At 53.8% G+C, this 26,537-nt stretch overlaps 10 protein-coding genes across 10 annotated transcripts; 6 read left to right on the plus strand and 4 right to left on the minus strand.

Moving 5' to 3' along the window:
• Positions 1-1,540: 1,540 nt before the first annotated feature.
• On the plus strand, positions 1,541-4,449 carry AB675_10680 (Bromodomain-containing factor 1; the record flags this gene model as incomplete). The annotated part of the gene is made up of 3 exons (XM_018139467.1): positions 1,541-1,572; positions 1,627-2,394; positions 2,478-4,449. The coding sequence occupies 3 exons, from the start codon at positions 1,541-1,543 to the stop codon at positions 4,447-4,449; spliced, it is 2,772 nt and encodes a 923-aa protein (XP_018000822.1).
• Positions 4,450-5,196: 747 nt separating this feature from the next.
• On the plus strand, positions 5,197-6,357 carry AB675_10681 (uncharacterized protein; the record flags this gene model as incomplete). Its single annotated transcript, XM_018139468.1, has 1 exon — positions 5,197-6,357. One exon carries the CDS (start codon positions 5,197-5,199, stop codon positions 6,355-6,357), a length of 1,161 nt encoding a protein of 386 aa, XP_018000873.1.
• A 1,883-nt stretch (positions 6,358-8,240) lies between these two features.
• On the minus strand, positions 8,241-9,404 carry AB675_10682 (uncharacterized protein; the record flags this gene model as incomplete). Its single annotated transcript, XM_018139469.1, has 3 exons — positions 8,241-8,668; positions 8,825-8,878; positions 8,972-9,404. The coding sequence occupies 3 exons, from the start codon at positions 9,402-9,404 to the stop codon at positions 8,241-8,243; spliced, it is 915 nt and encodes a 304-aa protein (XP_018000730.1).
• A 1,723-nt stretch (positions 9,405-11,127) lies between these two features.
• Positions 11,128-11,949, minus strand: AB675_10683 (GATA type zinc finger protein asd-4; the record flags this gene model as incomplete). The annotated part of the gene is made up of 2 exons (XM_018139470.1): positions 11,128-11,661; positions 11,713-11,949. The coding sequence occupies 2 exons, from the start codon at positions 11,947-11,949 to the stop codon at positions 11,128-11,130; spliced, it is 771 nt and encodes a 256-aa protein (XP_018000776.1).
• A 1,817-nt stretch (positions 11,950-13,766) lies between these two features.
• On the plus strand, positions 13,767-16,142 carry AB675_10684 (Phosphatidylinositol 4-kinase lsb6; the record flags this gene model as incomplete). The annotated part of the gene is made up of 1 exon (XM_018139471.1): positions 13,767-16,142. One exon carries the CDS (start codon positions 13,767-13,769, stop codon positions 16,140-16,142), a length of 2,376 nt encoding a protein of 791 aa, XP_018000636.1.
• A 441-nt stretch (positions 16,143-16,583) lies between these two features.
• Positions 16,584-17,569, plus strand: AB675_10685 (uncharacterized protein; the record flags this gene model as incomplete). The annotated part of the gene is made up of 2 exons (XM_018139472.1): positions 16,584-16,740; positions 16,848-17,569. 2 exons carry the CDS (start codon positions 16,584-16,586, stop codon positions 17,567-17,569), a joined length of 879 nt encoding a protein of 292 aa, XP_018000692.1.
• A 1,049-nt stretch (positions 17,570-18,618) lies between these two features.
• Positions 18,619-21,212, minus strand: AB675_10686 (Protein sat1; the record flags this gene model as incomplete). Its single annotated transcript, XM_018139473.1, has 2 exons — positions 18,619-19,542; positions 19,599-21,212. 2 exons carry the CDS (start codon positions 21,210-21,212, stop codon positions 18,619-18,621), a joined length of 2,538 nt encoding a protein of 845 aa, XP_018000913.1.
• Positions 21,213-22,237: 1,025 nt separating this feature from the next.
• Positions 22,238-23,276, minus strand: AB675_10687 (uncharacterized protein; the record flags this gene model as incomplete). Its single annotated transcript, XM_018139474.1, has 2 exons — positions 22,238-22,869; positions 22,922-23,276. 2 exons carry the CDS (start codon positions 23,274-23,276, stop codon positions 22,238-22,240), a joined length of 987 nt encoding a protein of 328 aa, XP_018000596.1.
• A 436-nt stretch (positions 23,277-23,712) lies between these two features.
• On the plus strand, positions 23,713-25,096 carry AB675_10688 (Diphthamide biosynthesis protein 1; the record flags this gene model as incomplete). Its single annotated transcript, XM_018139475.1, has 3 exons — positions 23,713-23,891; positions 23,939-24,431; positions 24,479-25,096. The coding sequence occupies 3 exons, from the start codon at positions 23,713-23,715 to the stop codon at positions 25,094-25,096; spliced, it is 1,290 nt and encodes a 429-aa protein (XP_018000820.1).
• A 500-nt stretch (positions 25,097-25,596) lies between these two features.
• On the plus strand, positions 25,597-26,160 carry AB675_10689 (uncharacterized protein; the record flags this gene model as incomplete). The annotated part of the gene is made up of 1 exon (XM_018139476.1): positions 25,597-26,160. The coding sequence occupies one exon, from the start codon at positions 25,597-25,599 to the stop codon at positions 26,158-26,160; it is 564 nt and encodes a 187-aa protein (XP_018000872.1).
• Between the last annotated feature and the right edge of the window lie 377 nt (positions 26,161-26,537).

The following is a 26,537-nucleotide window of genomic DNA, read 5'->3' on the forward strand; positions in this document are numbered from 1 at the left end:
TCGTCCTATCAATGCCACATCGGTAGATACATCGACGCCTGTCTCCTGTCCTCAGAAGGTGAGCTGCATTGATCAGTCGTGCCGACCGCTTCCCGAATGGCCACCTAGTTTATCCAGAGCATATCGAAATTTTCAGACACACTTTCGGCCAGCATCGCAACGCATCGAACAGTTTACTGTCTCGATGAGACTGGCATTCATCTTCTTCCGTGTAGGTACCGGCACACGCTCTTTACATTTCGGAGCCTCAGGCGGACCTCAGGATGCTGGCAAACCCGGCGTGGTAAGCAGCTGATGGACAACAAGTTATCAACACGGTGGCATCGCAACTTATTACGGTCGCGACCGAGCGACCACATCGGCTTCAACGGCAGACTGGATTACGATGCGATTATCATACCCAACAAAGACGACACTGTCTGAACAGTCAGCCCTGTGGCTGAGTTGCCTCATCTCAGGAGGAATTCTGATTCTGATGTTGACCACGTGACACCAGAATTTTCCACTGGCAGGCGGAGCGGCTGCCTGCTTTGCAGCCCAAACAAGGTAAGCTTTTCGGAGATCGGTAATAAGCACGACCCAGCACCGACGGCGCGACATTTGGCGTCGGAATGGCGAAGGTAATGCCAACTGACGACGATGCACACCGAAGCACGAGGTCATCAAGCCTGATGATCAATGGATACCGATGAACTGATATCTGGGCACGCAAGGCGCGCAAGACGCGTAGGAAAGGGGCAAAAAAGGAAGAGGAAAAAGACGATGGTTGACGCACAGACCCCTCACTAGCGTGCTTTTCGCATCCCAGGTGTGGGCTCATCATCTTACTTCTCGACTGTCATTGGTCGTGTCTGGCGTAGTGGAGAGGCCTAAAACCCAATGATTGCTTGAGCTCCCAAGAGTAACAGAGTGGCCTGTGAAGGCCGAGGCTACTTAAATTGAACGCAGCCCCTCCTCAAAATATCAACTCCAAATTCCTCGATTTCCGGCCTTCTCTCTCTATTCCACACCAACAGCCGTGCCAAGCACTGCTCTGATTCGTCCTGACTTAACTGCAAGGCGATCATACATCATTACCACATCCTGTCGACACCTGCATTGAAGAAGGGCAGGGAAGGGTGAAGCAGTCGCTGTTGTCGCTGGCATCGCATCTCTTCACTGAGCTTGTTGTTGTCACTGTCACCAGGCCACATCCTTCACGTCGACGATTGATCTTCCGGCCTTGGCAAGAGCAATCACGTGCCACTCCGCAGGCGACTTCCTTCTCTTCTGAGGCAGGCACATCACCTTTCAGGCGGGCTTTCTCTTCTTTATCAACACAGTCATTGCCACTTGACTGTGGCAATAGGCAGAACTTCACTGAAGGCATTCAATCTGCGGCAGCTTTTACTATTAATATCTTGCGCCTGACTCACCATCTGCTTCTCTTCTCTCCCTCTTCCTTCGATCCGTTGCGCCAGAAGAGCACCAAACAATCCATCTGATCGCCACTTGACGCTTGTTTATTGCGACCGGCTACTCGTAGTCGTAGATCGTCGTCATGGATGTCGAGTTGAGCCTGGAAGCTCAAGGGTGAGTTTCGCTCGTTTGCAATGCCAATCCTATTCATGACTGACAACATCTTAGCCTACCTAAGCAGTTCGGATCGACCTCAGAGCAACCTGAAGCAGAGCACATAGCGTCGAATGTGGAAGCGTCGATATCTAATGCCGAAGTAGCTTCAACAGCTCCTGTTGAGGCCAACTCAACTCCGAATGTGGATAGCGCACCAGCCATCGACATTGCACCACCAACGACGAATGGTTTCCATGCTGATGATGCGGCTGTGAACCCCACAGAGTCTTCGAGCGTTCAAGTGCCGGCTGCGCCTGACTCGTTGCCGCCGACGACAACCCACGCTTCGTCAGGCTTGGCGGCTCCACTAGATGCCACGACTTCGGCTACAAATTCATTTGCAGATTCAATCGTACCATCTTCGATCCCAGCAGAGACGCAGTCAGCGACGCAACTCACAGACCTCGACCAACCATCATTGGCATCGATCTCAGATCCTGCGCCTCAAGCGCCGACATCAGACCTTCGTTCGCCGCCTCATGCCGATGCGCTGAGTGCGAGCGAAGTTGCAGCTGTCGAAGCGCAGAAGCACGCTGAAGACAACGCCGTTACTGCAATTCCTCCACCTGTAGAGTCTCTGCAAGCGCCATTATCTGCGGTCCCGGAGCAATCCGAAACACCAGTCACCTTACCACCTGTCAGTGCGGTACCCGAAGCAGTAAAGTTATCGTCAGAGACGGGTCTTGCGACTCCCCCAGCGCAGACTCCACCTCCTCCACCGGAGCCAGAGCACGCGACGTTGCCAGCCGAGACGACTGCACAAACCAACTCCGAAATACAGTACCCAACCTTGCCGACAGAGACGCCTGTAGAACCAACTCCAACTCCTGCTGAGCCTTCTCAACCCGAAGCGATGTCTCTAGAGCTTCTCAAGATGTTGCGCCAGACTCGACGCCAGCTCCTCTCGCCTCTTCTCTTCTCACACAGCCTGTCGAGGATGCAGAGATGACAGAAGCTCCTCCTGTCAAGACTGCGCGAGAGCGCGAAGAAGATCCCGAAGACGTCGAGCCGTCGGCTAAGCGTATGAAGACCGACGAGCCAGAGACGAGCTTCAAGGTCCCCGATGTTCCCGCAGCTGCGAGTCCTGCGGCCAGCACACCTGCTCCTGACGGCGATGATTCGGTCACCCAACCTCGGCTTAACCACATGAAGAAGGTCATCTCCAACCTCAAGAAGAGCAACGCTTCAGCATCCTTCAGACAGCCTGTCGATCATGTCGCGCTTAAGATCCCGAACTATCCAGAGGTTGTCAAGCACCCTATGGACTTGTCGAAGATCGACCAGAAGCTCAAGGCCGATGGCTACACCAAGATCTCGGACTTCGTGGCCGACTTTGATCTCATCGTCAACAACTGCGTTCTGTTCAATGGCAAGGATCATGTCGTCACCCAGTCCGCCTTCAAGATGCAGAGCTCGTTCAAGAACCAGATGCAACACTTGCCCAAAGCGCAGTTTGCCGAACCGAGCAAAGAGGAGAAGAAAGCAGCGAGAGCCAAGATAGAGCCTACTCGTACCGCACCACCGAGGCGTCCCAGCGTGTCGACATCAAATGCGCCGGCTCCTGTCGCCCCGTCTCCCAAATCGGCCGCCGCTCCAGCACCCGCATTCGCGCCTGGTCCCGATGGCATCCCGCTCATTCGCCGTGATAGCAACATGGCTGATGGTCGTCCGAAGCGGCAGATCGTCCCCACAAAGCGCAACAATGAGTTCGCATCTGGACGGCCCAAGAAGAAGAAGTACGAATTGCAACTCCGCTTCTGCGAGGAGGTGATCAAAGAGTTGACTTCTCCGCGCAACTGGATCATGAATCAGTACTTCACACATCCAGTTGATCCCGTCGCACTCAACATCCCAACGTACTTCCAGATCATCAAGAAGCCAATGGATCTTGGCACCGTCCAGACGAAGTTACAGGGCAACGCTTACGAGAAGGCCAAAGATTTCGAGGAGGATGTTCGCCTAGTCTTCAAGAATTGCTACAAGTTCAACCCCGACGGTGATTATGTCAACCAACAAGGCCACGCTCTCGAAGACTTGTTCAACAAGAAGTGGGCTACCAAGGACGACTGGATCGCCGCTCGTGAGCCGCCTAGTGAGCCGCAGTCTGATGCCGATGAGGAGGATGAGGGTAGCGAGAGTGAGGAGGAGGATGCCGACGACTCTGGCGATGAGCGCAACAACAAGATCGCCCAACTCCAGAAGCAGATTGCTGAGATGAACAAACAGATGGAAGGGCTGTCCAAATCCAACAAGAAGAAGAAGGAAAAGTCTCCAAATGCTCCAGTGCCAAAGAAGAGCAAAATTAAGTCCAAGAAAGAGAAGCCGAAGACAACATTCCCCGGCCTGCAGAAGCCAGAGAAGAAAAAGGCATCGAAGCCTCCCAAAGAGAAGTTCGTCACGTTCGCCGAGAAGCAGTACATCTCTAATGGTATTGGCCTCCTTCCCGAGAAGCAGATGAATGAGGCGCTGCGAATTATTCAATCCAGTATGCCCAACATCGCGTCGAACGATAGTGAGGTCGAACTCGATATTGAAGAGGTCCCGAACCACGTTCTGGTTAAGCTCCTGTCATACGTGAAGAAGTATGCGGGACCGCCGCCCGAGGAGACATCTCGCGACGATGACAACTATGCATCAGCTCCAACTGCTCCGCCCAAGTCCAAGAAGAACAAGCCGATGACCAAGGCCGCTCAAGAAGCCGAAATCGAGTCCCTTCGCGGCAAGCTGAGTGCTTACGACGCTTCGGGCGATGCCGCTAGTCCCGGCGCGATGCAGTCCATCGAGAATGATGACGATAGCGACGACGATTCTTCTGATGAGAGTGAGGAGGACTGAAGATGAGTGATTGGTAGTGAGTCTGGCCATGGCTTGTAGTTCGGCACTTCTATCACAGCACAAATTGCAGCGATTACCTGAGCATTGCTCTCATCACACTACACTAAGCAACGTATTGCCTAGCTCCTTGCTTTTCGCCACTTCAACCAGTGTCAAAGCTTGCCGTGGCTGTTCAGGCTGATGCCTCTACATGAGAGAACACCTGTCTGGCTGCTTGAGCCAGGCTCTCACTGAATGGGCTTCACTTTCAGCAGCGTCAACTACCTACCGCAGCGGAAGGTATCGGAAGAGCTGTGGTCGTTAACACAAATGCGCGGCTGAGAGTCTAAGTACACGTGGGTCGCAAAGCAGCGATCTTTTTTGGCACATCAGAAATAGCAGAGACATGAGCTCAAGAGTATGTATGAGAAGAGCAGAAGGGGCAAATAGTTCTACTTGGGAAAAAGATACCCTTTGCACCCTTCATAACTGCTTCACATAACCCTTCCGCCGAGCAAGGTGATTCGATGTATTGTGCTATAATGGAGCATTAGGACGCTGATACCGATAGTGCCAAGAACCAGTAGACTAAGAGAACAACCCGAGAACCTCAGTAGAAACCAGCTACCACTTTTCACCTCTCATTGACAGAATACATCGTCATCCTATGCCCTACAAAGACCCGACTACTACAATCTTGTTCACCGACCCTCGTTGACGACTCATCAGCGAAAAAAATATGCCGAAAAAAGAAGAACATGTCCAACCATGATCCCCCCACCGCAGCCCTCGCTCCTGGAAAACAACCCACATTTTGCGACACTACATAAAACCCTCATCACCAAATATCTCGAGCACGACGCGTCGAGCCGCGCGAGGAATGAGGACTACGAAGGTACTGCGGATCATTTACGTGCATTAAGGGAGCGGCTCGCGCGAGAGAGGCTGTTGTTGGGGGCGTTGAGCAGCGTTGCTGGTGGCCGTGGTGCTGGTGCAGTGGGTCCTGAGGAAGCAGGGACAGGGCAGGTGGTAGAGGACGTCGATCATGAGACGGCCGAGGAGGGTTCTGTCTTGACGAAGGAGGATATGGGTCTGGTTGGATTGATGGTACAGTACATCGCATCTGCGCCAGATTTGAGTGCTGAGGAGCATGGGTTGATGAGGCAGGATCTTGCGACTTTTCGAAGCATGCTTTCCCCAGAGCTGGGAACAGGGCAAAAAGTAGGGACGACTTCATCTGCTTCGCCGCTCTCGGCGCAGCTCAGCGCACTGCTCATCGGAATGGAGGGCAGGCTAAGACGGAATGCTATGGTGTCTTGCGACGCCTCATCAACACCGGCGTCATCTTCTCCTCCGTCTGGCCCTTCCTCCGCCGTGGACGTCCACCTCCAGCACCTCCTTTCCCATTCGCGTGGCCTCCACGCGCATACCCTGCCAAACGCCCTCCTCAACCTAGCAGCCTCCACAACATCACTCCTCAGATCCAATTCCACAACACTGACAAGATCCCGCCTTCCACGACTCGAAAGCACTGTCTACGGCGCAGCCTCTGAAGCAAGATCGTTCGTGGCGCGGGCGGATTTCGACAAGGCCGTTGCGCGGGGGTTGAGAGCCAAGGGGGAAGTTATGCTGAAGGAGCTAGAGCGGGATGGGGCTGTTGATGGGGACGCCGTGCTAACGAGGTTAGACGCAGAGGAGCAAGTTTTACAAGAGCGAAAGGAGCAGCTCAGGAAGGCCTTAGGAGAGTATGAATCAGCAGAAAGGGATCTGGTGAATGATGCTGGTGGGCCAACAAGGGCAACGGTTCTCAAGAAGTTGGGAAGGAGGTATGGGGAGATCGAGAGCGAGATCCTGGAGGTCACGGGAGACATTGATCGGCTTCAAGTCGAGAGTGATGGATCTACGAGGGGTGCGAGGACGGAGAGGTGAATTCAGATGCAGCCTAATGCCGCCCGGCAGACTACAGCACAGAGACTCCACCGAGAGGAGAGGGGAAGAGGACTTCGAGTGCAGTACGCCAACAACGAACGCCGAGCACACTGGCACACTGGAACTGTCTACTCCGCGGATCACCTTCCGTGTCCGAGTCTCAAACTATACATACCCAGCTAGGGACTTCCAATCGCTGCGTATGATGCCAAGACCTTCAGAGTGGCGACCCAGACCGACCACCAGAAATATCGACTTTTCATCCTTACGCGCCCCCGACTTCAAAACCCCGGGGCGCAGCAAATTACCCAACTCTCGTTGTGTTGCCGAAGTTGCTTGTCCGGGGAGGCACAACTTCGTTGGGGAGACCAATTTCCTGAAAACAGCATTTTTGGACACCTGAATCGAGGTTGCGCATTTTCACAGACATCACCAAACTATCGGCCTCGCTAGAAAGAGGCTGACGAGAGGTCCATGCTGCGTTAGGGGCGAGTGCAGGCTAGATCTGTTGCAGTTTCAACGGCGGATCGAAGTCTGGGTGAAGGCCTTGGCGTATGCGGTGTCTTGGGCTTTTTTCAGGAAAGGGGACCGAAGCAGGCATCGAGCACGAAGCGAAGCCACGATTGTTTAGAACTCCCCGTCGCGCGAGAAGGCAGCAACGGCAGAAGGACGCTCTCAGGCGTTCGATCTATGCGACACCGACCAGCACGATGGACTCACTTAAGACCGGATGACTGTGATTGTAGCAGACCGGCTGACTGCTCACGCACCTGCCTCGCTTAATATTATCTTTAGCAATGCAAGAGCGACCGGCTTCACTGTTCGCACCTGCCTCTTCACAAACTTTCTCTAATACTGCAGGAGCCATCAGCTGAGGCCGCTGGCAGCTGCCCCTCCGGATACCTTCATGCGGCAGGAGCGATCGATTGACAGCATATGTAGAAGCCTCTCTGAACACTTTCTGTAGCAGGGGCGGTCGATGGGGAAGCCTTCCTGCGAAGCGCGATCATGACCGATGGTAGCAGTGGTGCGTTGAAGGCGGGCCAGAGAGGTAAATGATCAGCTTGGGAGGGAGAATGGGAATCATGACGAGTAGCATTGCATAACTGCTAGAAACAACTTGGTATACTTGCATACACCCCCGCCTTATTTGCAGTCTATAAGCGGTCTCGGGTTGGCTATGTCTTGACCAGTGGGGCTTGAGAGCAAGTTATAGCACTCATCGATTGCGGCTGGCGGGTAACAGAAGCTGAACAGGGATGGAACGGGATCGAATACTGGCTGTATCGATGGTGTACTCGCGGAAGGTGAATCCAGAAGAGGTCGTGTATGGAATTATCCAGTCCTTTGGTGCGCCAATGATCAAAGCACACAGGCGATTTACTCAGCTGCCTCCCAAAGGGAAGCCACTCGTCGGTATTGGAGGCGAGCAATACCTGCACTGGTGGTGAATGGCCATTAAGCTACATAGGTCCTGTCCAATTTCGTATACATGCAGGTTCATTAGTCATGACCTGACCCCCCGATCACCTCAGAAGCAGCCTCAATCGCGTGTGAACACATTTTGCCAAAAGGCAAAAAGAAGCACATCAAGCCTCACCTGCACCATCACAAACATCTCAAGGCTGGCATCTCGGATCCAGCAGATCCGCATGACAGATCTCAATCAGCGAGCTCCCCGGATCTCTGGTCGAGTCGTCCACCGGGGATACTGGAACATCAAATGTCAGCACTCATTGTCCCAACACAAAAGATTTATGGGTTGTCGTCAAGACGTTGCTCTGGAGAACAGCTGATTAGAATAGAGTGAACAGGAACGTGACTTGATGAAGGAAGAGCCAGTCAATCGATCGGCGCTAGCATGCAAATGAACGACCTACCGATCAGTCGTTCTTCCCCGTCGACTCCTTCGCCGCCACGACATTGCAATCACTGTTCACGGGCCCACAGTCGACCTTCTTCTTGGGCTTCTTGGGCTTCTTCGGTGCTCTGCGGCCGAGCGCTGGTGACTCGTCCAATTGGTCGCCTTCCTCGGGATCCCGAGGCGGCACAGCACGAGCTGTGACATCGCTTGCTGGCGCTGGCGCGTTGTGCCTGGTGGTCGACGTTGTGAATGTTGACGAAGAAGACTTTGCTTTCTTCTGGTCGCCCTCCTCGGGATCACGCGGCGGCACAGCGCGAGCAGTGACGTCTGATGCGGGAGCGGGCGCGTTGTGTCCTTCTTCAATGCGCGTCGGCGCTTCTTGATCGGCCGCCTCGGGATCTCTTGGCGGGATTGTGGGCGTTTGGCCTGTTGGGAAGAAGGTTCCTTCTGAACATGCTTGTTGGCTTTTGGCCTGGACGCGAAGGGGCTTGTTGCTTGAGCCAGACGGCGTTTGGCAGGAGCGGATACATGATGGGCAGTCCAACGACGACAGGGACGCGATGACAGAGAGAGGTTTAGAGCAAGAAAGGTGGGCTAGCTTACCAAGAACATCATCTGGGACGAGTGGGGCGGTGTCGGTGTCATCTTTTGAGCCATCTGCGAGAGTACGAGTCAGCTAGCTGCAGTCGACGGAAGCCTCGCCATCCTTGCCGCCAGGCACAAAGAGGGACGGGAATGCTGAACACGTACCGTCAAAACCAGTCTCCTTGTCATCTCCCGCAGGAGTGAGAAGCACACTCCGCGCCAAGTCAATCCCATAGCACGTCTCCTCCTTCACCTTCCCATCCAACTTCTTCCGGCCAACCACATCACCCTTGCATCCCTTCTTCTCGTACAAAACCACCTCCCAACCCAGATTGGCAAAGTCCGGGGAAAGCTCGCTGACTTGGACGTTATGGTAAGGGGAGCCGAGCGTATACTTCAGGTCCTTGCATTTGTCGAGTGAGGTGAAGACATAGTGTATGTCGGAGTAGCTGGCTTCGGACTTTGAGCAAATGGGAGAGGAGGTGGTGAAGAACGTTAGGGTGGCGGTTTCGATGGGGACACGAGGGCTGAACACGGGATCGGTAAAGGCTGCGGGGATGAGAGCGCCGAGGACGGCGAGTGTGTTGGCTTTGCGCATGCTTGATGGCAGCGAGGTGATGTGTGTTGAGTGTCGTGCTGGGTCGAAACTCCTCGATGAGCTGTCGGGCGTGTACTTAGACACGATTCAGAGTCTGGGGTGGGCCGTCTGCTTGACACGAGAGTCTCGAGAACGAGGAAATGCCCGGTAAGGCAATTGTCTGCCTTATATATCGTAGACGGCCCCCATGCTTGCGGAAGGGGTCTTACACATAGCACTGTGCAAGCCTGAATGATTTGAAGGCCGCCTTATGTGACGTGCATGTTTCTGTAAGGCGCCACATTCAATGGCATCGTGCAACGAATGACATGCGTGTTGAGCCCGAACCTATACGATGAGATGACATGAGCTGACTCGGAGGTACCAGAGCACTGCTCAGCTTGGGCCATCGAGACCATACAGCATGCTTGCATCAGTTGCAAATCATAGCTCGGCATAAGCTGTATGACTTCGTCCTGGATGGAAAGGCAAAGTGCATGGTATCGGCCAGGGAGGAATAGCTTGGCAGTCGCCCATAAGTCAATGCACTGCCAAGGACGAGTGAGGGTGGTAATCGATGAGTTTTCTGCAGTGCTTGTGGCGTAGCTAGGAACGTTGGAGCCAAAATAGATCCTCCGGCCGGCGGACCGCGTAGCGGTCTCCTTCAGGAAAAAGTGTCTGCTTGATGCTCCGCGCATAGTTTCGTCACGGTACTATGGCATGGCCAAGTTCGCGAGTGATGCGAGCGCTACGAAGAGCTGCTTGCTGAACAGGTAATTGCCTATCTAGCTCGCGATCAGAAGCCCATTCGAGGCACTATCAGGGTCTGGCCCGTCGTGAAATCAGAATGACAACTCGCCTTGGCCGCTTGAATGATGATGACAATGTATAGACAGAATGCGACTTTCGTCAAATCGGAGGATCTGACTTAGGGTTCGTGGTGAGAATAACAAACGAGGCCGGAAGAACCAATGGTTCTTACCATTGGGAACGAGAGAAAAAACGGTAGGGCGCCTGCTTGAAGAGATGCTTGGGTGCGGAAGGCAGTGGCAAGGGAGTAAGAAGCGGGGAGAATAAATCCCTTCCGGCAAATTGAACCGCGGGTCAGTACACCGACGGTCACCAAAACCTCCGACAGCGACTGAAACGCACGTCAGAACAGGTCCGGCGAACGATGAGATGACACGCATGGGATGCCGTGTAGTCAGCAAGACCAATGCCAAGACCGAGATGCAGTAGAGGCTGGGAATACGGGGAAAGCCAGGCGCGGGACATCTGCCGAGAACGATGATCGATCGAACACGCTTTTGCCGTTGGACTTGGTGTCTCAAAGAGTGATCCAGCCGTTTGTCAACGTGTTCGGTCCAAGAGCATCCCTCGACCTGCAGCATTATCGAAACCGTGGCTTGCGAAAGGAGCTATGGTCTTGGCAGCTCAATGAAATCACAATTCCGTAATCAGCACAGCCTGGCGTTCCAGACACTGCTCATGGTGGCGACACAGGCTGAGGGCGCTGGATGATTTTCAGGATCTGGTGTTGTACATTGGTAATTATTTGTTAGCCATATTAACATGCGCCATCATCGTCAAACACGATTCGGCGGCCTTCTGCTGGGAATCGATCGTGGGTATCACTTTTTGGTTGTTGCCAGGCGTCTGGCTGATCTGGTCGTGTCTATTCAAGTTTTTTCTTGGCCTGGCGCCCTCCCTGGCGTGAGAAATCGCACATTACTCAAAAACGTGTTCATGCTTCAGTGGCCGACTGCTCGCTCGTGTCGCCGGACGCTTTGGGTCTTTTGGCAGGATGCTCCAACTCCGGTTCCTGTTCGCGCTCCTGTTCGCGTTGCCGTTGCAGCTCTTCGAACTTGCGCTTGAATTCGTCTCGCTCTTGGATGGCCTTGTCTCGCTCTGAACGCAGGTTGTTCTCGTTGTCGGAGTAGAAACTATTGATCACCTCGAGCTCCGACACACGTGTCCGGAGAGTTTCGTTGTTGGCAACCAATGTCGTGTAGTCCAGTCCGTTTAACGCATTCGGCGACAGACCAAACGCATGATTCAGTGGAGGCAGCGAGGGCGAGCCGCCTGCACCGTTCTCCCCTAGATTAACGCTATCGAAAATGTGTTGAGGCGCGATGTTGGGATCTTGTGCTCCAGGTGTTCCAGTCCGCGAGACTGGAGAATTCGACCGTTGGGACTCCCCCGAAGCCATGTGAGAGACACGTCTGTTCTGTGGTGCTATCATGTCGGCGCTTTGTGTCGCAGGAAGACCATTCTCAAACTGATGCTAGCGTCAGCAAACACTCGAGCAAATCATCAGTGCGAGATGTACCTTCTTTTTGGGAGTTCCGCTGGCTTTGACTCTGTTCCGACTCTTGATCACATCTGTTTTGAGACTGATCGGTCGGGCGCGGCCATGAAGCTTGAGAAAAAGTCCGCAGGCGTTGCAGAGGACCGAACCCTGCTCGTCGCGTCGCCATAACGGCGTCGTTGAGGTCGAACAATTCTGGCATACCGGCTGTTGAAAAGGCAACGAGTTAGTCGTGCTCTCCGGCAACGAAGCAGCCATGATGAACAAATGAGCAGGAGAAGATAAGATGAATGGTATCGATAACTTATCGATTATCGCGAAGTCGGAGAAAACTTTGCCGCGCTTGGCATTCCTCTGGAAAGTGAAATGGTGAAAATGTAGGAGAGATGCAACACTTACAGGTGCACTGTTCATCAGTCCCGCGATTCCTGGGGTCGGTACTGCTGATAAGGTGTGGTGGTAGCTCATCGGCGCATGTGTTGCCGAGAATGATCTATACATCAATGGTAAGCACGCGTCCCCGTGACCAACCATTTTGAACGAACCTGTTCTGCAATGGTGTCGTAACAAGCCCAGCTATTTGTGACAGCCCTGGCAATGTGGTCTTGCTTTGATCTGGATGCCCAAAACTCGAGACGCGGTCTTGCTGGTATGTCTGTGGGGTAGCGAGGCTGGACGATGTGTGGGAGGATGCAGAAGATGCTCGCGAAAGATCTGGACGATACGCGGTAGCCGTTGCTAGCGGAGAGGGCAGCCGGTGGTCGGCCTTGACGCCATGGTAGTTTGTGAACGTCTCTTCGGACAAGATCGAGGGTGTGCCATGCTGGGCTTGGTCGATGGGCGATGCCCGGAAGTAGGACGCGACTGCAGATGCCGTGATGGCGGTTCTGAGACCTGGCAGTCTCGCACAAGTCAACTAAACGAATGGACGCCCCGAAAATCGAGGCAGAAAGACGACAAAGTCAAGGCTATCGTTGTGCTTGCTAAAGAACTGGTCAATGAGGAAAGGAGAGCATGAGGGTCTTGTGAGGACCACAAGATGATGTACTATCGATAGAGATTGATGCAGAAAGGCAACGCGGCGGCAAGCCTATGATTCCCTGTCAGGGGCACCGAATCAACGACCCGCCCGTCAATTTGATGCGAGCGTTAGTGGCTCAATGATTGGCGTTGTATAAAATCTGATGGATGGGCAATACATTGAAGATCTCTGCGTGGAATGTCCCACAGCACCAGTGAGAGGTCCTCATTCCTTGCGACTTATCAGCTATCAATTCAAGCAGCAAACCTTTCGAAGCTGGCTGCAACGAAAGCATTTCATTCTCAGCCTATGTGCGAATGTTTTGAATGGGTAGCTGGGAAAGAAATCCGGGGAAAGAAATTGCAATCAATTTCGGTGCTCGGAGTGGAGGTCGGATCGGATTGCTGCCCCTTTCCCCTGGGCAGGTACAGGCGTTCGTAGGGGATCACCACCACAGACCCTTGTAGTATACGAAGTAGCCCATCGACAGGCTCGTGGGCTAGTCACCAAGGGCTGACAGCAAGGCTCAAGGGTTGATATCTTCGACGCTGAGTATCCGGCTCGTCTATGAGCAATTGAGTTGGTAGATCCGTGCCAAGATTCAGCAGATGTGGCTGCTCGTCAAGTCGACTTCAGTAAGCGGTAGAAGGATTTTGCAGGCAGCCCTGTCTCTAATATTCGACACTTCGGCCTGACGCGGCTCTGCGGCGTCATAGCTAGAACGTGGTTCATGGTGTGCAGATTCGAGAAGCCAAAGAAGGTGACTGGAAGGTCAGCGTTGAAGATGGCGCCATGGCCGTTATGGGCCACCGGGACGTGTAGTCGGAGCGGGCTTACCGCTTGCCGATTCTTTGTTAGGCCGGACGACATTCATAGCGGTTGGTCTGATGCCTGTACCAGATACAACTCGACACATCCAATTGTTCAATACTCGCAATCTTTTCCTCCCTTTCTCAGTACAGTCACTTGTCCCCTGTTCCGTCGCATCCGTGATACAGATTCGCGGGACCCATGCGGTAGTACAGACCAGCGCCAGGTATGCGCTCAGCTCAGCATGCCTCGAAAAAGACCAGCAACATCTGGCTATGCTCAGCTTGCCCAAGCCGATGAGGACGACCGAGTCCTCTCAGACGACTCTGGTGACGAGTCATACAACAACACCCCTCTGTCAACGCGGTATGCTGCCATTCAGCCAGGGCCCGGCGAGGGCATGCGGCCTACTCCCGGCCGATCTCCTAAGCGTCCGCTGCGAAGAGTGCGGACCAATTCTGGCGTAGACATTAAAGCCATTAATGCCAGACTCGAACGATGGGCAGAAGAGATTGTACACAAGTTCAAGAGCAGCGGCCGGCCAGGACGAGAGGATGGCGAGCAGAGGCTTGAGATTCACCACTCTGTCTTCCAAGCACCAGAAGGTGTGCGGCCAGTAACGCAGGAAGATTTACGAGCATACAACGACGAGTCGCGCATGACCAAGCAGCAATTCGACGATGTGGTCGAAAGTGTCCGTGTTGCAATTGAACTCAACATGCACCCAAAAATGATTTCGAAAGGCAGCTCAGGCAGTTACTTTGCGAGAAACAGCGAGGGAAAAGTTGTCGGTGTATTCAAGCCCAAGGACGAAGAGCCATACGCGACCAGGAATCCCAAATGGACCAAATGGGTGCATCGAAACCTCTTCCCATGGTTCTTCGGTCGAGCTTGCCTCATCCCTAATCTGTCATATGTGTCGGAAGCTGCGGCATACGTACTCGATGCTCAGCTAAGAATCAACCTTGTACCATATACCGATGTTGTCTATCTTTCGTCCAAGTCCTTCTACTACGATTTCTGGGAGCGCCGCAGCACATGGAGCGGGAAGAAGAGCCTGCCCGCAAAACCCGGCAGTTTTCAGGTCTTCTTGAAAGGCTTCAAAGATGCCAACATGTTCTTGCGAGAACACCCTTGGCCAGATCAAAACAACGCCGACTTCCGCCCTGATATGGAACACAAGAGCAAGAGGCGAGCATTTGCCAACTGCATACCAGGTGGTAACGTCTCGGACGACGAAGATGCACCTCCTCGACTCGACAGCCCTTCGCCGGCACTCCAACAAAGATTTCACTGGACACCAAAGCTGAAGCAAAGCTTCCGAGAAGAACTAGAGAAGCTGGTAATACTAGACTACATAATGCGGAACACGGATCGAGGACTAGACAACTGGATGATCAGGATAGACACGAAAACGGAAGAAGTCAACATGGTCGCCGAACCACCCAAAGCCAATGGAGCATTGTCTGCTGGACACTCAACTCCTCGTGCAGCATCCCCCTCTCAGCGTACAGAATCCAATACCTCTCGCCCATATCGTCGATACGAAGCAATGGAAACACAATCACGGACAAGCACACCTGTGTTGGCCGAGCAGCCTACGGCACACGTGACGCTGGGAGCCATCGATAACTCACTCTCATGGCCTTGGAAGCATCCAGACGCCTGGCGATCGTATCCATTTGGGTGGCTCTTCCTGCCGGTATCTCTGATTGGGCAGCCGTTCACCCAGAAGACCCGCGACCATTTCCTACCACTGCTGACAAGCACGGCATGGTGGACCGAGACGACCATCGCCTTGAGACACGTGTTCACCATGGACGAGGATTTCAAGGAGCGAATGTTCGCTAAGCAAATTGCTGTCATGAAAGGTCAGGCATGGAACGTCGTGGAGACACTCAAGCAGATGGATCATGGACCGCTCGAATTGACCCGCCGAACTCGCGTCTGCGTATGGGATGACTTGGTTGACGTTCCTGTGGCTGTGCCACTACGGTCGACGTCGCCCGAGGCAAGTAAGAGGTCGCAGAAGAAAGTCAGGATCGAGCAGGACGAGATGGATATAGGAGCTTATTCGACTACCGCTCCATCTCGACCGACACCAGTCGAGGCTGACCTCTTGGGATCTCCTTCCCTGCATGATCTCCCTAACCCCAACAGGTTCGAACTGTCGCACGAAGATCGTAGCGCTGGTGACCTGGGAGACATCGGCGAGGAGGCTGGATCTGCCGATCTCTCAGGGCCCATGTCACCCATGTCCCTGAACGAGGCTTCCATGCGCGGCTACGCAGACATGCACGCAAGCGAAGCCCGTCATAATCTCTCACAAGACACGACACCTATTCCGACCCGTCCCAAGCCACATCGCCACGCCAATGCGCGATTCAGCTTCGACTTTTCGCGCAGCCTGCCCAGACCTGGCAACCGAGGGCGAAGCAATAGTACTCGTAGTGGGCATCGACAGACCGCGTCCATGAACTACGGCGGCATGGGTGACGATGACCTGGAAGGAGATCTTGGCTATGCAGCGGCTAGTGATATGGAGGGACACAAGAGAAAGGTCATCGTGGAGCGACTAGAGACCGTCAAAGGCTCGCAGCCTTTCTTTACGTGGTGTTGATTGGATTGGAAAGAAATTGTAGCATTTGGTAACGAAGCGACCTTAGACAGTAGCCTGGGTTGTGTAATAGCATGAGCGTTCTTTATATGAATCAAGCATTTGCCATCAGCAAGGTGTCTTGAATAAAAGATTTTCCTGCAGCCATTTCGTCGCACAAGCCAGACAAAGGCTACTGCCATACAACTTGAAGACCGGTTGACAACGAGCGCAGCTCCCCACTTTCACGTCATCCTTGGAAGGCCGCTGGCACAGGCACTCCCGACTCGACATGCCTCACCTTAAACTGGCGATTTTCAGGCAGCACATCTTCTGGCTTGAGAAGCCACCAGGTGTTCACTACCCGAACAACTCACTCGACCCTGACGCTCACCCTTAGGATACTGGACGTCACTTATCACGCCGCCGATCGACTCCTCGACATACCCCTCCATCACAACCAACATGGCACAAGACCCCCGAGTCCTGCTCCAGAAAGCCGATAAGGCGGCCTCTGGAGCGACGGGCGGCTTCAGCTTCTTCGGTGGACGCACGGAGAAGTGGGAGAACGCGGCGGATCTGTACACACAGGCGGCGAATGCGTTTCGGCTGCAGAAACAAAGTACGCTTCCTTAGTCATAGACTCATGCTTCAAGGACTATCTCCGTGTCACAAGAGCGCCATCCTCAAGCCACGGCGCATCCACAAACTGACTACTGGTAACTACAGACATCGAAGCCGGCCAGACTCTAGAAAAGGCGGCCAACATCCAGACAAATCACCTATCCGAACCAGACGATGCAGCAAACACGCTCACCGAAGCATTCAAGGTCTATCGCAAAGACTCCCCGCAAGACGCTGCACGCGTGCTAGCGACTGCCATATCACACTACACCTCAAAAGGCAACTTCCGACGCGCAGCGACTCACCAGCAGAACCTCGCCGAAGTATACGAGAACGAAGTCGGCGACCAGAAGAAAGCGCTGGACGCGTACGAGACGGCCGCAGGGTGGTTCGAGAGCGACAACGCAGAAGCACTAGCCTCCAAACTATATCTGAAAGTAGGCGACCTCGCCGCACTAGAAGGCGACTACAGCAAAGCGACCGACCGGTTCGAGAGTGTGGCAAAGTCGAGCCTGCAAAACAACCTCATGCGGTGGTCGGTGAAGGAGTACTTGCTGAAAGCGGGGATCTGCCATCTCGCAGCCGGAGATCTGGTGGCCACGAAGAGGGCGTTGGAGCAGTATAAAGAGTGGGATCCGAGTTTTGTGCAGCAGAGGGAGTGTTTGCTGCTGGAGGATCTGGTGGGCTGTGTGGAGGAGGGCGATCAGGATGGGTTCAGTGAGAAGTTGTACCAGTATGATCAGATGAGTAAGTTGGATAAGTGGAAGACGGGGCTGTTGTTGAAGGTTAAGGGGGGGATTGAGAAGGAGGAGGAGGACTTTTCGTGAGATTGAGGGTGTCGATACATGTGGTACGCCAACCAGCCCCCGCGCTGCTTGCGAGATTGAGAAGGCGTTCAAGTGCGGAGTTTATGGGTCCTCCACTATCATCTATCGAGCAGCAATATTAGAACCGGAATGAAGTCCCTGCTCATTTGATGTTCAATGGAGAAGAGTTTCGCGTTGTGTTATACATTCGACGCTGTCGGCGGTCCGTCTAGTCATTCCCAGGCGAAGATCTCCCTCTTCGCATCTCCGGGAAAGCGTTCTCAAACATCACCACCATCAAGGCGACAGCTGCCTATCTTAGGTGTTAGACCGGTCTTGCCATTGGAAAGACAAGGATAACTTACGGCCCAAGGCCATACTGTGGCTATTCCAGACGAGAAGGGGTCCGCAGACTTGTCGGGAAGGGCTTCGATAGTCGCGCTCAAGTCATTGAGTTGTGCCAAGAGAGTGTCATGCCTGGCTTTGAGGGTCGTGTCTAGGGCACCCAGTCGCGCACTGAGTCTTGCCAGTTGTTGCTCTAGGTCGGAGACGGGGCGTCCATCGTCATTCGGGGACTTCAACTGCTGACTCAGTAGGGACGGCTGGGACTGTTCCTCTCTGTACGATCCGTGAGGGACATGTGGTCGGACGGCTAAGCTGTCTCACTATGTTTCGTCCAGGGCGGCCTCTGATGATTCGTTGCATTGTTGGAGGTGTGGTCTGATACATTAGGAAGGTTTGATAGCCGTTGGGCGAGAAGCGTGCGGAATTAGACAGGTAGGTAGGAGGCAGCCGGGCCTCTGGGAACAACGAAAATGCCTCTCAGCTACCTCTTGCCACGTGGCCACCCGACTTGGATCTCACAACTTCTGGGGCCACAGCATTCGAAGAGTTACCAGTGGTGATTCGGCTGGACAAAACAGACGTACTGTACGGAGTATTCCGTCGTTGACGTTAAGGCTACTCTGGAATACTGACAGGGCTGCATCATGGCCTCCCTAATGATTGATCGGCATGACTCTTGCGGCTCCTGTTCATCTCATCCTAATTCCAGGCCTCTTCTGGACCAATTACAGACTGATGACTTTCACGACTGCGTCGTCCTCGCCACCGGCCTCGCCGTTACTGAGAACTGGGAGGACATCGCCGTACACGGTCAGCGGGATCCACACCTCGAAGCTGTCGCAGTCGAGTCTTTCGGCGGCGATGCTGATAGTGCCGCGCTGGTCGTCGTGGACGATCTGTTCGTAGATCTGAGGCTCTGCTGTCTGCCGCTCGGATATCTCGTGGTCGTCGCTGCTGTTACCTTTGGTTCTGGAGGCAGCGGTCCGAGGTTGTAACATCCTCCTTTGTTGTTGGTCTTCTTCTTCTCCTTGTCTTCTTTGGGCTTGCTGGGCGTCGCCACGTTTATCGTCATCGCTTCTCTCGCCAATATCGTCTTTGTCGTCGTATTCATCCTGTGCCCCGCCTCCTGCCGTAACCCCTTCATCGTCGACAGCCCTCTCGTGACTCTTCAAAACACCAAATTCAACTCTCACACCCCATTCCAAGCCCACTCCACTTGTCACAAATCCTGGACTTACATTCGTTCCCATTGCTGTGGGGACCTTGACGCCCCAAACCACGCGTTTGCCGTTGAGCACACATCCGCTGCCCCAGCTCGCGTAGATTTTGCGTGTGACGCGGGCTATGCTTACTGCGCTGCGCACAGCTAGGCTTTGCGCGACCTTTTCTGTTGTTTCGAGGGACATGTGGATCGAGGTAGTGCGGATTGGTGGCGGCAACGTTGGCGCGTCAAAAGTTGGAGATGCCAGAGCAACAGAGATGTGTACTGTTTCTCCCAACTTGAGCAGTGGGCGCGATAAGGTGATCAGCGCGACTGGTTGCCCTACGCGAGTGATGTTAAAGCGGTTCCCGCTTGGATTGGTGGAATTGAGTTGCCGGTGACTGGAGAGCTGGATGGCACGGTTGATGAGTGCCAACGTTGGGTGAGACTGCTCGGACGATGTCAGGGATTGACTTTCGTACAAGGAGCCGGTGCTGGACAAACGGCGACGAGGTCGTGAGAGGAGAGTGCTGATGTATGATTGGAGAGTGCTGGGATCAGTGTACTTGGTCGTTTGGCCTGTAGGTCCTTATGCTCGGAATCGGGGAAGGTAGCGGAGATCGAGGCAGTCTTAGCGGGATCGCGAAGGAGCACGTGTGGCTGCATGAGGTCGTGGCCGAGAATCTCCCCATCTGAGTCGACGCCAGGGAAGACACGGACGGGAATGCTGATCTGGCGGACTTTGTGGTCGGGTTGACGCGTCGATGTGGGTGCGGACTGCACGCCGATTTGGATGTTGTAGCTGAATTTGACGGCCTTGCCACGGTACGACGACGGGAGGCCGCGTGGCAGAGGACAAGAGAATGAGTACGATTTCTCCTCACCTGGCTCAAGATGGAGATTGACGAAAAGCAGTGATTGTGGTGTGCTCAGTAGAGGTATAGCGCGGGAATTGCTGACAGCATTCATTTCTCGGACCGACGACATGTTGTCGCCTCCGACGAGCGAATTCAATGACTCGCCTATGCTGTTGAAGTTGAAGCCACCAAGAAAGCCTGAATTCGGTCGCGCCTTCTTCTGTGTCACACCCACCACACCTCCGCCAGCTTGACCGCCCAAGAAGCCCTTCTGCTTGACTTCCTCGAATGGCGACGGATCTACGAGTGATGCGTCTACTGTGAACGTCGCTGTCAGGTGCGCATAGCCCATCATGAGGTCAACCGGCTGTGGTGGTGGACGTCGAGGAGTTTGCGGGAGTGTGTCCATACGATAATGCCGCCGCATCATAGCGCTAGGAATTTGAATTTGTGGTCGCTCGGATAGGACAGAGGGCTGCTCTGAGACCAGCGTCTCGTGAGAATGATTGCTCATTGAATAGAAGTCGCCACTGCTTCGCTCGCTGGTGACTCGGCTGGCGTTTGAGGGCTCTCTGCGCAATCTCGTGGGGACGGCGGTGCCAGTCATGCCGGCAGTTCTCGGCGAGGGCTCCCTGGACGGATCTCGTGATGGCTGCTTCGACGGGGCAGCCTGCGACTGTGGAGGGAACTGGAAGTCTGGAGTAGATCTCCTACTCTCGTAGACTGGCGTTGAAGCAGAGGTCGAAGATAGCGGACTGCGTCTGCCGCTCTGAGGAGGGATCTGTAAGCCAGAGGAAAGACTCGAGCTTATCTGCCGATCATGTCCAGTATGGACTTGCACAGTCGAAGACCTTCGGTGTCCTCCCATCGGTGGTCGATCAGAACCTGCATCTTGTTGGTATTCACTGACTGTTGGCGAGCCAATCGATATGATAGAGACGGATCTTTGGTGCTTGTGACCCGGCCTTTGATTTGCCGTACCCGAAGTTCCTGGTCCAGATCCGATCGCCTTCTTCATGGCCGACGGCGGATAATTCGCCTTGCCCACTCTCGGTGATTGCAAGACATCACTGAATCTTGGCGACGTTGCAGACAACTTCTCGATGCTGAGAGTCCTGCTGAAGCGTCGTTGGTGAGGGCCAGGAGTGGCCGGTTCCGACGTGTTGGCAACATTCCTGAAAGTGATAGTGCATTTGACTTCTTCGCCGGCAAAGACGCATTGATCCTGGAAGCGGACAGTAACCTGTATGTCGGCAGGCATGGCGAGCTTAGGGTATCGATGTCGTTGGCATCCACATTGCTAGAAATTGCAGGCTCCTCCCTACGTTCATCTCGACTGCTCCGTCACCACATAAGCATCGCACAGACGTGGCGCTGCTATGGTCAGTCCCGGACATTGTTCACTGCTTCAGTCATACGCGCTTGCTATTCACCGAGAGTGAACGAAGGGAAGGGGTGCCCTTGAATATTGGCCTTAGCACACATGTAGAAGGGACAGATACGGTGACCCACTACTACAGCAAACGCTGGAATCCGAGGTGAAGCGAGAGTCAGTTTGTGGCTCGCGACCGATAGAACCTGGAGAACTTGCCTGAAGAAGAAGGCTACCTACCCCATCCAGCCACTCTATCAATGAGATACGACAGCACGATACTTAGGTCAGTCGCTCTTAGGAACACGTCCGGATGCCAATTCATGCAGAAATTGATCGTGTATACGACTAAGAACGAGCAGATTTCTGCGCAATAGAGTCTGATATCGTTGCCCTTTCATTTGTCCGGCAACAGAAGATTCACTAGTAAGCAGCCCACTACATGATGCTATCGGATGACTCACACCAGTGTAGTGGTGTCTACCGAAGAATTGAAAGCCTTCCCCCCTGGTTTCAGTAGGGTATCGCCATCCACAGCCTCTGACCCTAGTACTGATACATCCGCAGTAATCAAGACCCATGAAGTCAAGTGGGCCGAGTACCCAGCCGAGAGCCGCGAGGCTACCAGAGAACGTTTGTGGAGAGCTGGCAAGGATGGCGTCAGTGGTAGCGAGATGATGCGTACCAAGGTCCAGAGCGACATCATAAACGGGTACGTACACCATTTCCTTCGAAGTCCGAGGCCAAGGCATCAAGACAAGTTGTGCTTGCTTGCAGGGTATAGTGTTCCATCGGATGCTCTTGACGTATTTCACAATACTCCTATCGCATTGCCAAATAGCAATCCATCGAATCCGATGTTAAAGCCTTGACTGAGTCTCACTAACCGAGGTTGCAGAGATGCGGACGTTGCTTCAGAGCTTCGGGATGAACTTCGGTGTCTCCTGCTTCCACTTCTGATAGTCCTTCCGGTCGCCATATCTCTTGTCGTATTTGTTCTCGCTCAATGGCACGCCGCTCACCTTCAACAGCAAGAATGTCACAAATGCCGGGCTTACGCCTGCACTTAGCAGTGCAATTATCTTGCCGGTCAATCCACCAGCCAAGCCCATACCTGCCACGCCGGCATTGCTGGCTAATACACCCGCACTCAATGTCGCAATACCAGTCCACAAGGTTGACTCGCCGAAATAGTTCGGATGGCGGCTCTTGCTCCACAGTCCCCTGGTCAAGAAGTCCTCGTCGTGCTTCTTCTGCTTCTTCTCCTGCACCCACTGGTTCTTCTGCCTGTCGGCAGTGACTTCAAAGGACAGGCCGCCAACATAAAGCAAGATGCCTATGATGTCGGTAATGGAGACAGCCGCTGGCAAAGCCGCGAAGGTAGCGGCTGGAAGAGCGTTGATGGCCAAGACCGGAAGGAGGCATAGAGATACCCAAGTAGCTTGAGCGGCGAAGGCGACAAGGAACTTGGGTGGAGAGTTGCGGATGTTCTTGAAGCGTGAGTCTTCGCCATCTGCCATGATACGCTGAAAGAGATATGTTCCAACTGTGTGCACTTATCAGAAGAGTCCCTCCAGTCTAAGCAGCTCAATACTCACGTCTAGACGCCCAAACGCTCACAGCAGCGCTAAGAACTACCTGTCGCCAATTGAACCCCAGCGCTCCGCCTTTCCCCTGCAGTGCATCTGCGAGACTTGGCCATGCTGGTAGAGGAGCGCCAGTCAACTTGGCCGCTGATCTGGCTCGGATGGCGGGTAGATAGAGACTCAGGGCGGCACAGGAGAGGTAGGTCAGTGAGCCGGAGAGGTCGTAGAAGCGTTCGGATTGGGCAATTATGGAGGGCACTGCTACGGCGGCTTGCAGGCCATATGCGAGGCCAATTGAAGGCACGAGCGTCCTCAGGAAGGGGTTCTTGTAGTTTGTCAACTGGAGGAGGGATGTGAGGATAGTCATCGTTGCTAGCGAGCCGAGCTACAGTAATTCCTGGAGGCTGAGTGGACGGGGTTGAGCTGTCTTTGAGCAAGAAGGTAGGATCGTGAGAGCCCGCGGGCCAGGCCTACCTTATATCGACGACGAAATAGTAGGAAAGCTACTTTGTGCAGCACATGCCACGCACACTGTGGACGTGCTCTGTATGTATGCCAGCTGTACTACGCTGGTACCTTGCAGTAGCGGAGTGGTAGTAGTGTCGTAAAAGTTGAGGTGAGGTCATCACTGTGTTCTCGGTGCGGGTCGGAGAAAGTTGCTCCGCGCTGCGATCTGCAGCAAACGTTTCTGACTTCTGATTCAGCGACATTCTATCGATCACTCCAGTAAAGTTATTTCAAGCTGTCGTATCGCTCGGGACAGTCTTCGTACCGGGTCCGAGAAGTCGTCTGCGTTTACAACAATGGATCAAACTTCGATGCCTGGCGCGTTCCCGAGCGCTGATGATGACCCTCCGGTGCCTGCCCAGCGTGCGCCCAAGAAGAAGTTCATCGGGCGGAAGACGTTGGAAGCCCAGGGCAAGCTGAAGGTCGGCGATGGCACATCAGTTGAAGATCCGACAGCGATAGTACCAAGCAGTAAGTCGTTGCGCCCTATGGAAGGGTGGGAACAGGAGACTGACTGGACAGACACACGTCGCCTCGAGCGCTGAATCAAATCCCTGCCTCGATTCTCGACGACGCAGACATCAACGCGGCCATTGCCTTACTGCCGGCGAACTACTCGTTCGAGATCCACAAGACCATTCATCGCATACGGACGCTCGAAGCAAAGCGAGTCGCCCTGCAAATGCCTGAAGGCTTACTGTTATTCGCCACCACCATATCAGACATCCTCACCCAGTTCTGCCCCGGCACAGAGACCCTCATCATGGGCGATGTGACCTATGGCGCCTGCTGTATCGATGACTACACTGCACGGGCACTCAATTGCGACCTGTTGGTCCACTATGCCCACAGCTGCTTGATCCCGCTGTCGGCTTCAAAGATTGCCACTCTGTACATCTTCGTGGACATCAGCATTGACACAGATCATTTGATCAAGACGCTGGTCCGCAATATCTCGCCAGGTAAGACCATTGCCATGGTGGGCACAGTCCAATTCAATGCCACGCTGCATAACGTCAGGCCTGCCCTTGAAGCAGAAGCTTGAAGGTCGTAACGCCGCAGATTGCACCACTGAGCAAAGGTGAGGTCTTGGGCTGTACAGCGCCGAAGCTGGACGCCAATGCAAACGTTGATCTCATTCTCTACCTTGGTGATGGACGCTTTCATCTTGAGGCTGCTATGATTGCTAACCCCAACTTGCCTGCGTACCGTTATGATCCATACTCACGCAAGTTGACAAGAGAAAGCTACTCACATGACGAGATGCTGGACATGCGATCGTCTGCCATTGCCACGGCGAAGAAGGCAAAGAAATGGGGCTTGATTCTGGGAGCACTGGGTCGGCAGGGAAATTCAAACACACTCAACATGATCGAGACGTATTTGCAGCAAAAAGGGATTCCATTCATCAATCTGCTCTTGTCTGAAATCTATCCGGGAAAGCTGGCCATGTTCGAGGACGTCGACTGCTGGGTTCAGGTGGCATGTCCAAGACTGAGTATAGACTGGGGCTATGCGTTTCCACGGCCTCTATTGACACCATATGAGGCTTTGGTCGTGCTGGGAAGCCAGACTCATTGGGATGAAGGCGATGGCGTCTATCCGGTGGATTATTATGCGAACAATGGGCTTGGAAGAACCACCGAGAAGGTTGCCAAAATGGTCAGGGCCACAGCATGAACATATCCTCAGCATCTTCTTGGACTCAATAGCAAAGCTGCTCGGCTGCCGGATGTGCTGCTCGTCCGCGAACATCGGAAGCCTCCACCTACTCCACCACATCATGCTTGCTGCTGCTTGCCATCGTTTGCCAAACAGAAAGCATCAATAGTCCTTGACCAAGCATGAAGGGCTATAAGTGTTAGCGACAGTCACCAAACCTTTCACCCTCCTGCAATCATACCAGGCCCTGGTGATCATGCTATATACTGATATATCAGCCCGTTCAGAGTATTCACTGCGGTGCTACTGGGGCCTCTCAGTGGTTTGGGTCAGTGGACGCAAGGCTTTCCTAGCAGTCACAACTGGAGCAGGTGAAGTGCGTTGTTGCCTAGCAACAGTGACTGTCTGAACAGCCAGCAGATATGTCTTGGCGCGTAGATAAAATGGTGACCTCGCGTCTCACCCTCCGTCAACTCTTTTGTTACGCCTTTATCGTCCAACCCATCACAGAAAGCACAATGGCACCCTCCCATCGATACAATACTCGGTCACGAGCACGCGAACAATCACGGATTGCTGAACAAGAACCACTCCAAGAAGCTTCCGACGAGACTGATCCAAGCCAGAATGAAGGCCCATCTGAGGCGGTCCCGACGACTGTCGAAGAAGGGTCCGAGTCTGATGAAAGCGACGACGAAATGGACGAAGATGAGGTCGACAGCGATACAGAAGATAAGATCGACAGCGATGCAGAAGATGAGGACAGCGACCAGGTCGACTTTGTCATCGAATCGAGCAACGGTCGTTTCAAGACTTGCCAAACTACTGCAAGTCAAGACGACGACATGTGGGCAGTTGCGAATGGTTTGATCGCAAGCATAAAAATGCCAAAAGCAGACGACGTCCTCAACGACTACGTGATCAACGTAAATGGACACTACGTCGAGGACGGGGACGAGCCACCGCATGGGTGTGACCCGGGGCGAATGGAAGAGGGGAGTATCGGGCACTGGATTGCTGACGGAGCGGGCGGTATCTATATCACGCTTCTTGAGCACGAGAAGGAAGACGAGGATGAGTAAGAAGCGAGCTCGGACGAGAAGGAAGACGCGAACAACGATGAGGAGAGCGACAAATGAGCGGACAAAGCATGATGGCCCAGCAATCATCAGGACTATTAACCCTGGCGCTGGCCGCTACATTCCAGAACACCATGCCTCCAGACCCAGCATCCTGGACCTCTTTCTTCTGCCTCTTCCAAAGCCGACAGGCCACATCCTTCGACGAACAAAGACTCCCAAACGCCACAGACTATCGACGGTTGTCACATATTCCCCGAATACGGTCCAGCCAACTCGCGTTCTGGACAAGGCAGATGGTGAAGCTATGACGAGGCGCATACCGGCATGGCCGCCAATAGCAATGAAATGCAAAGCGAGAGCATCTGCAATGAGATCGC

This window comes from Cyphellophora attinorum, assembly GCF_001299255.1.
Source record: "Cyphellophora attinorum strain CBS 131958 chromosome Unknown Contig11, whole genome shotgun sequence".
NCBI lineage: Eukaryota > Fungi > Ascomycota > Eurotiomycetes > Chaetothyriales > Cyphellophoraceae > Cyphellophora > Cyphellophora attinorum.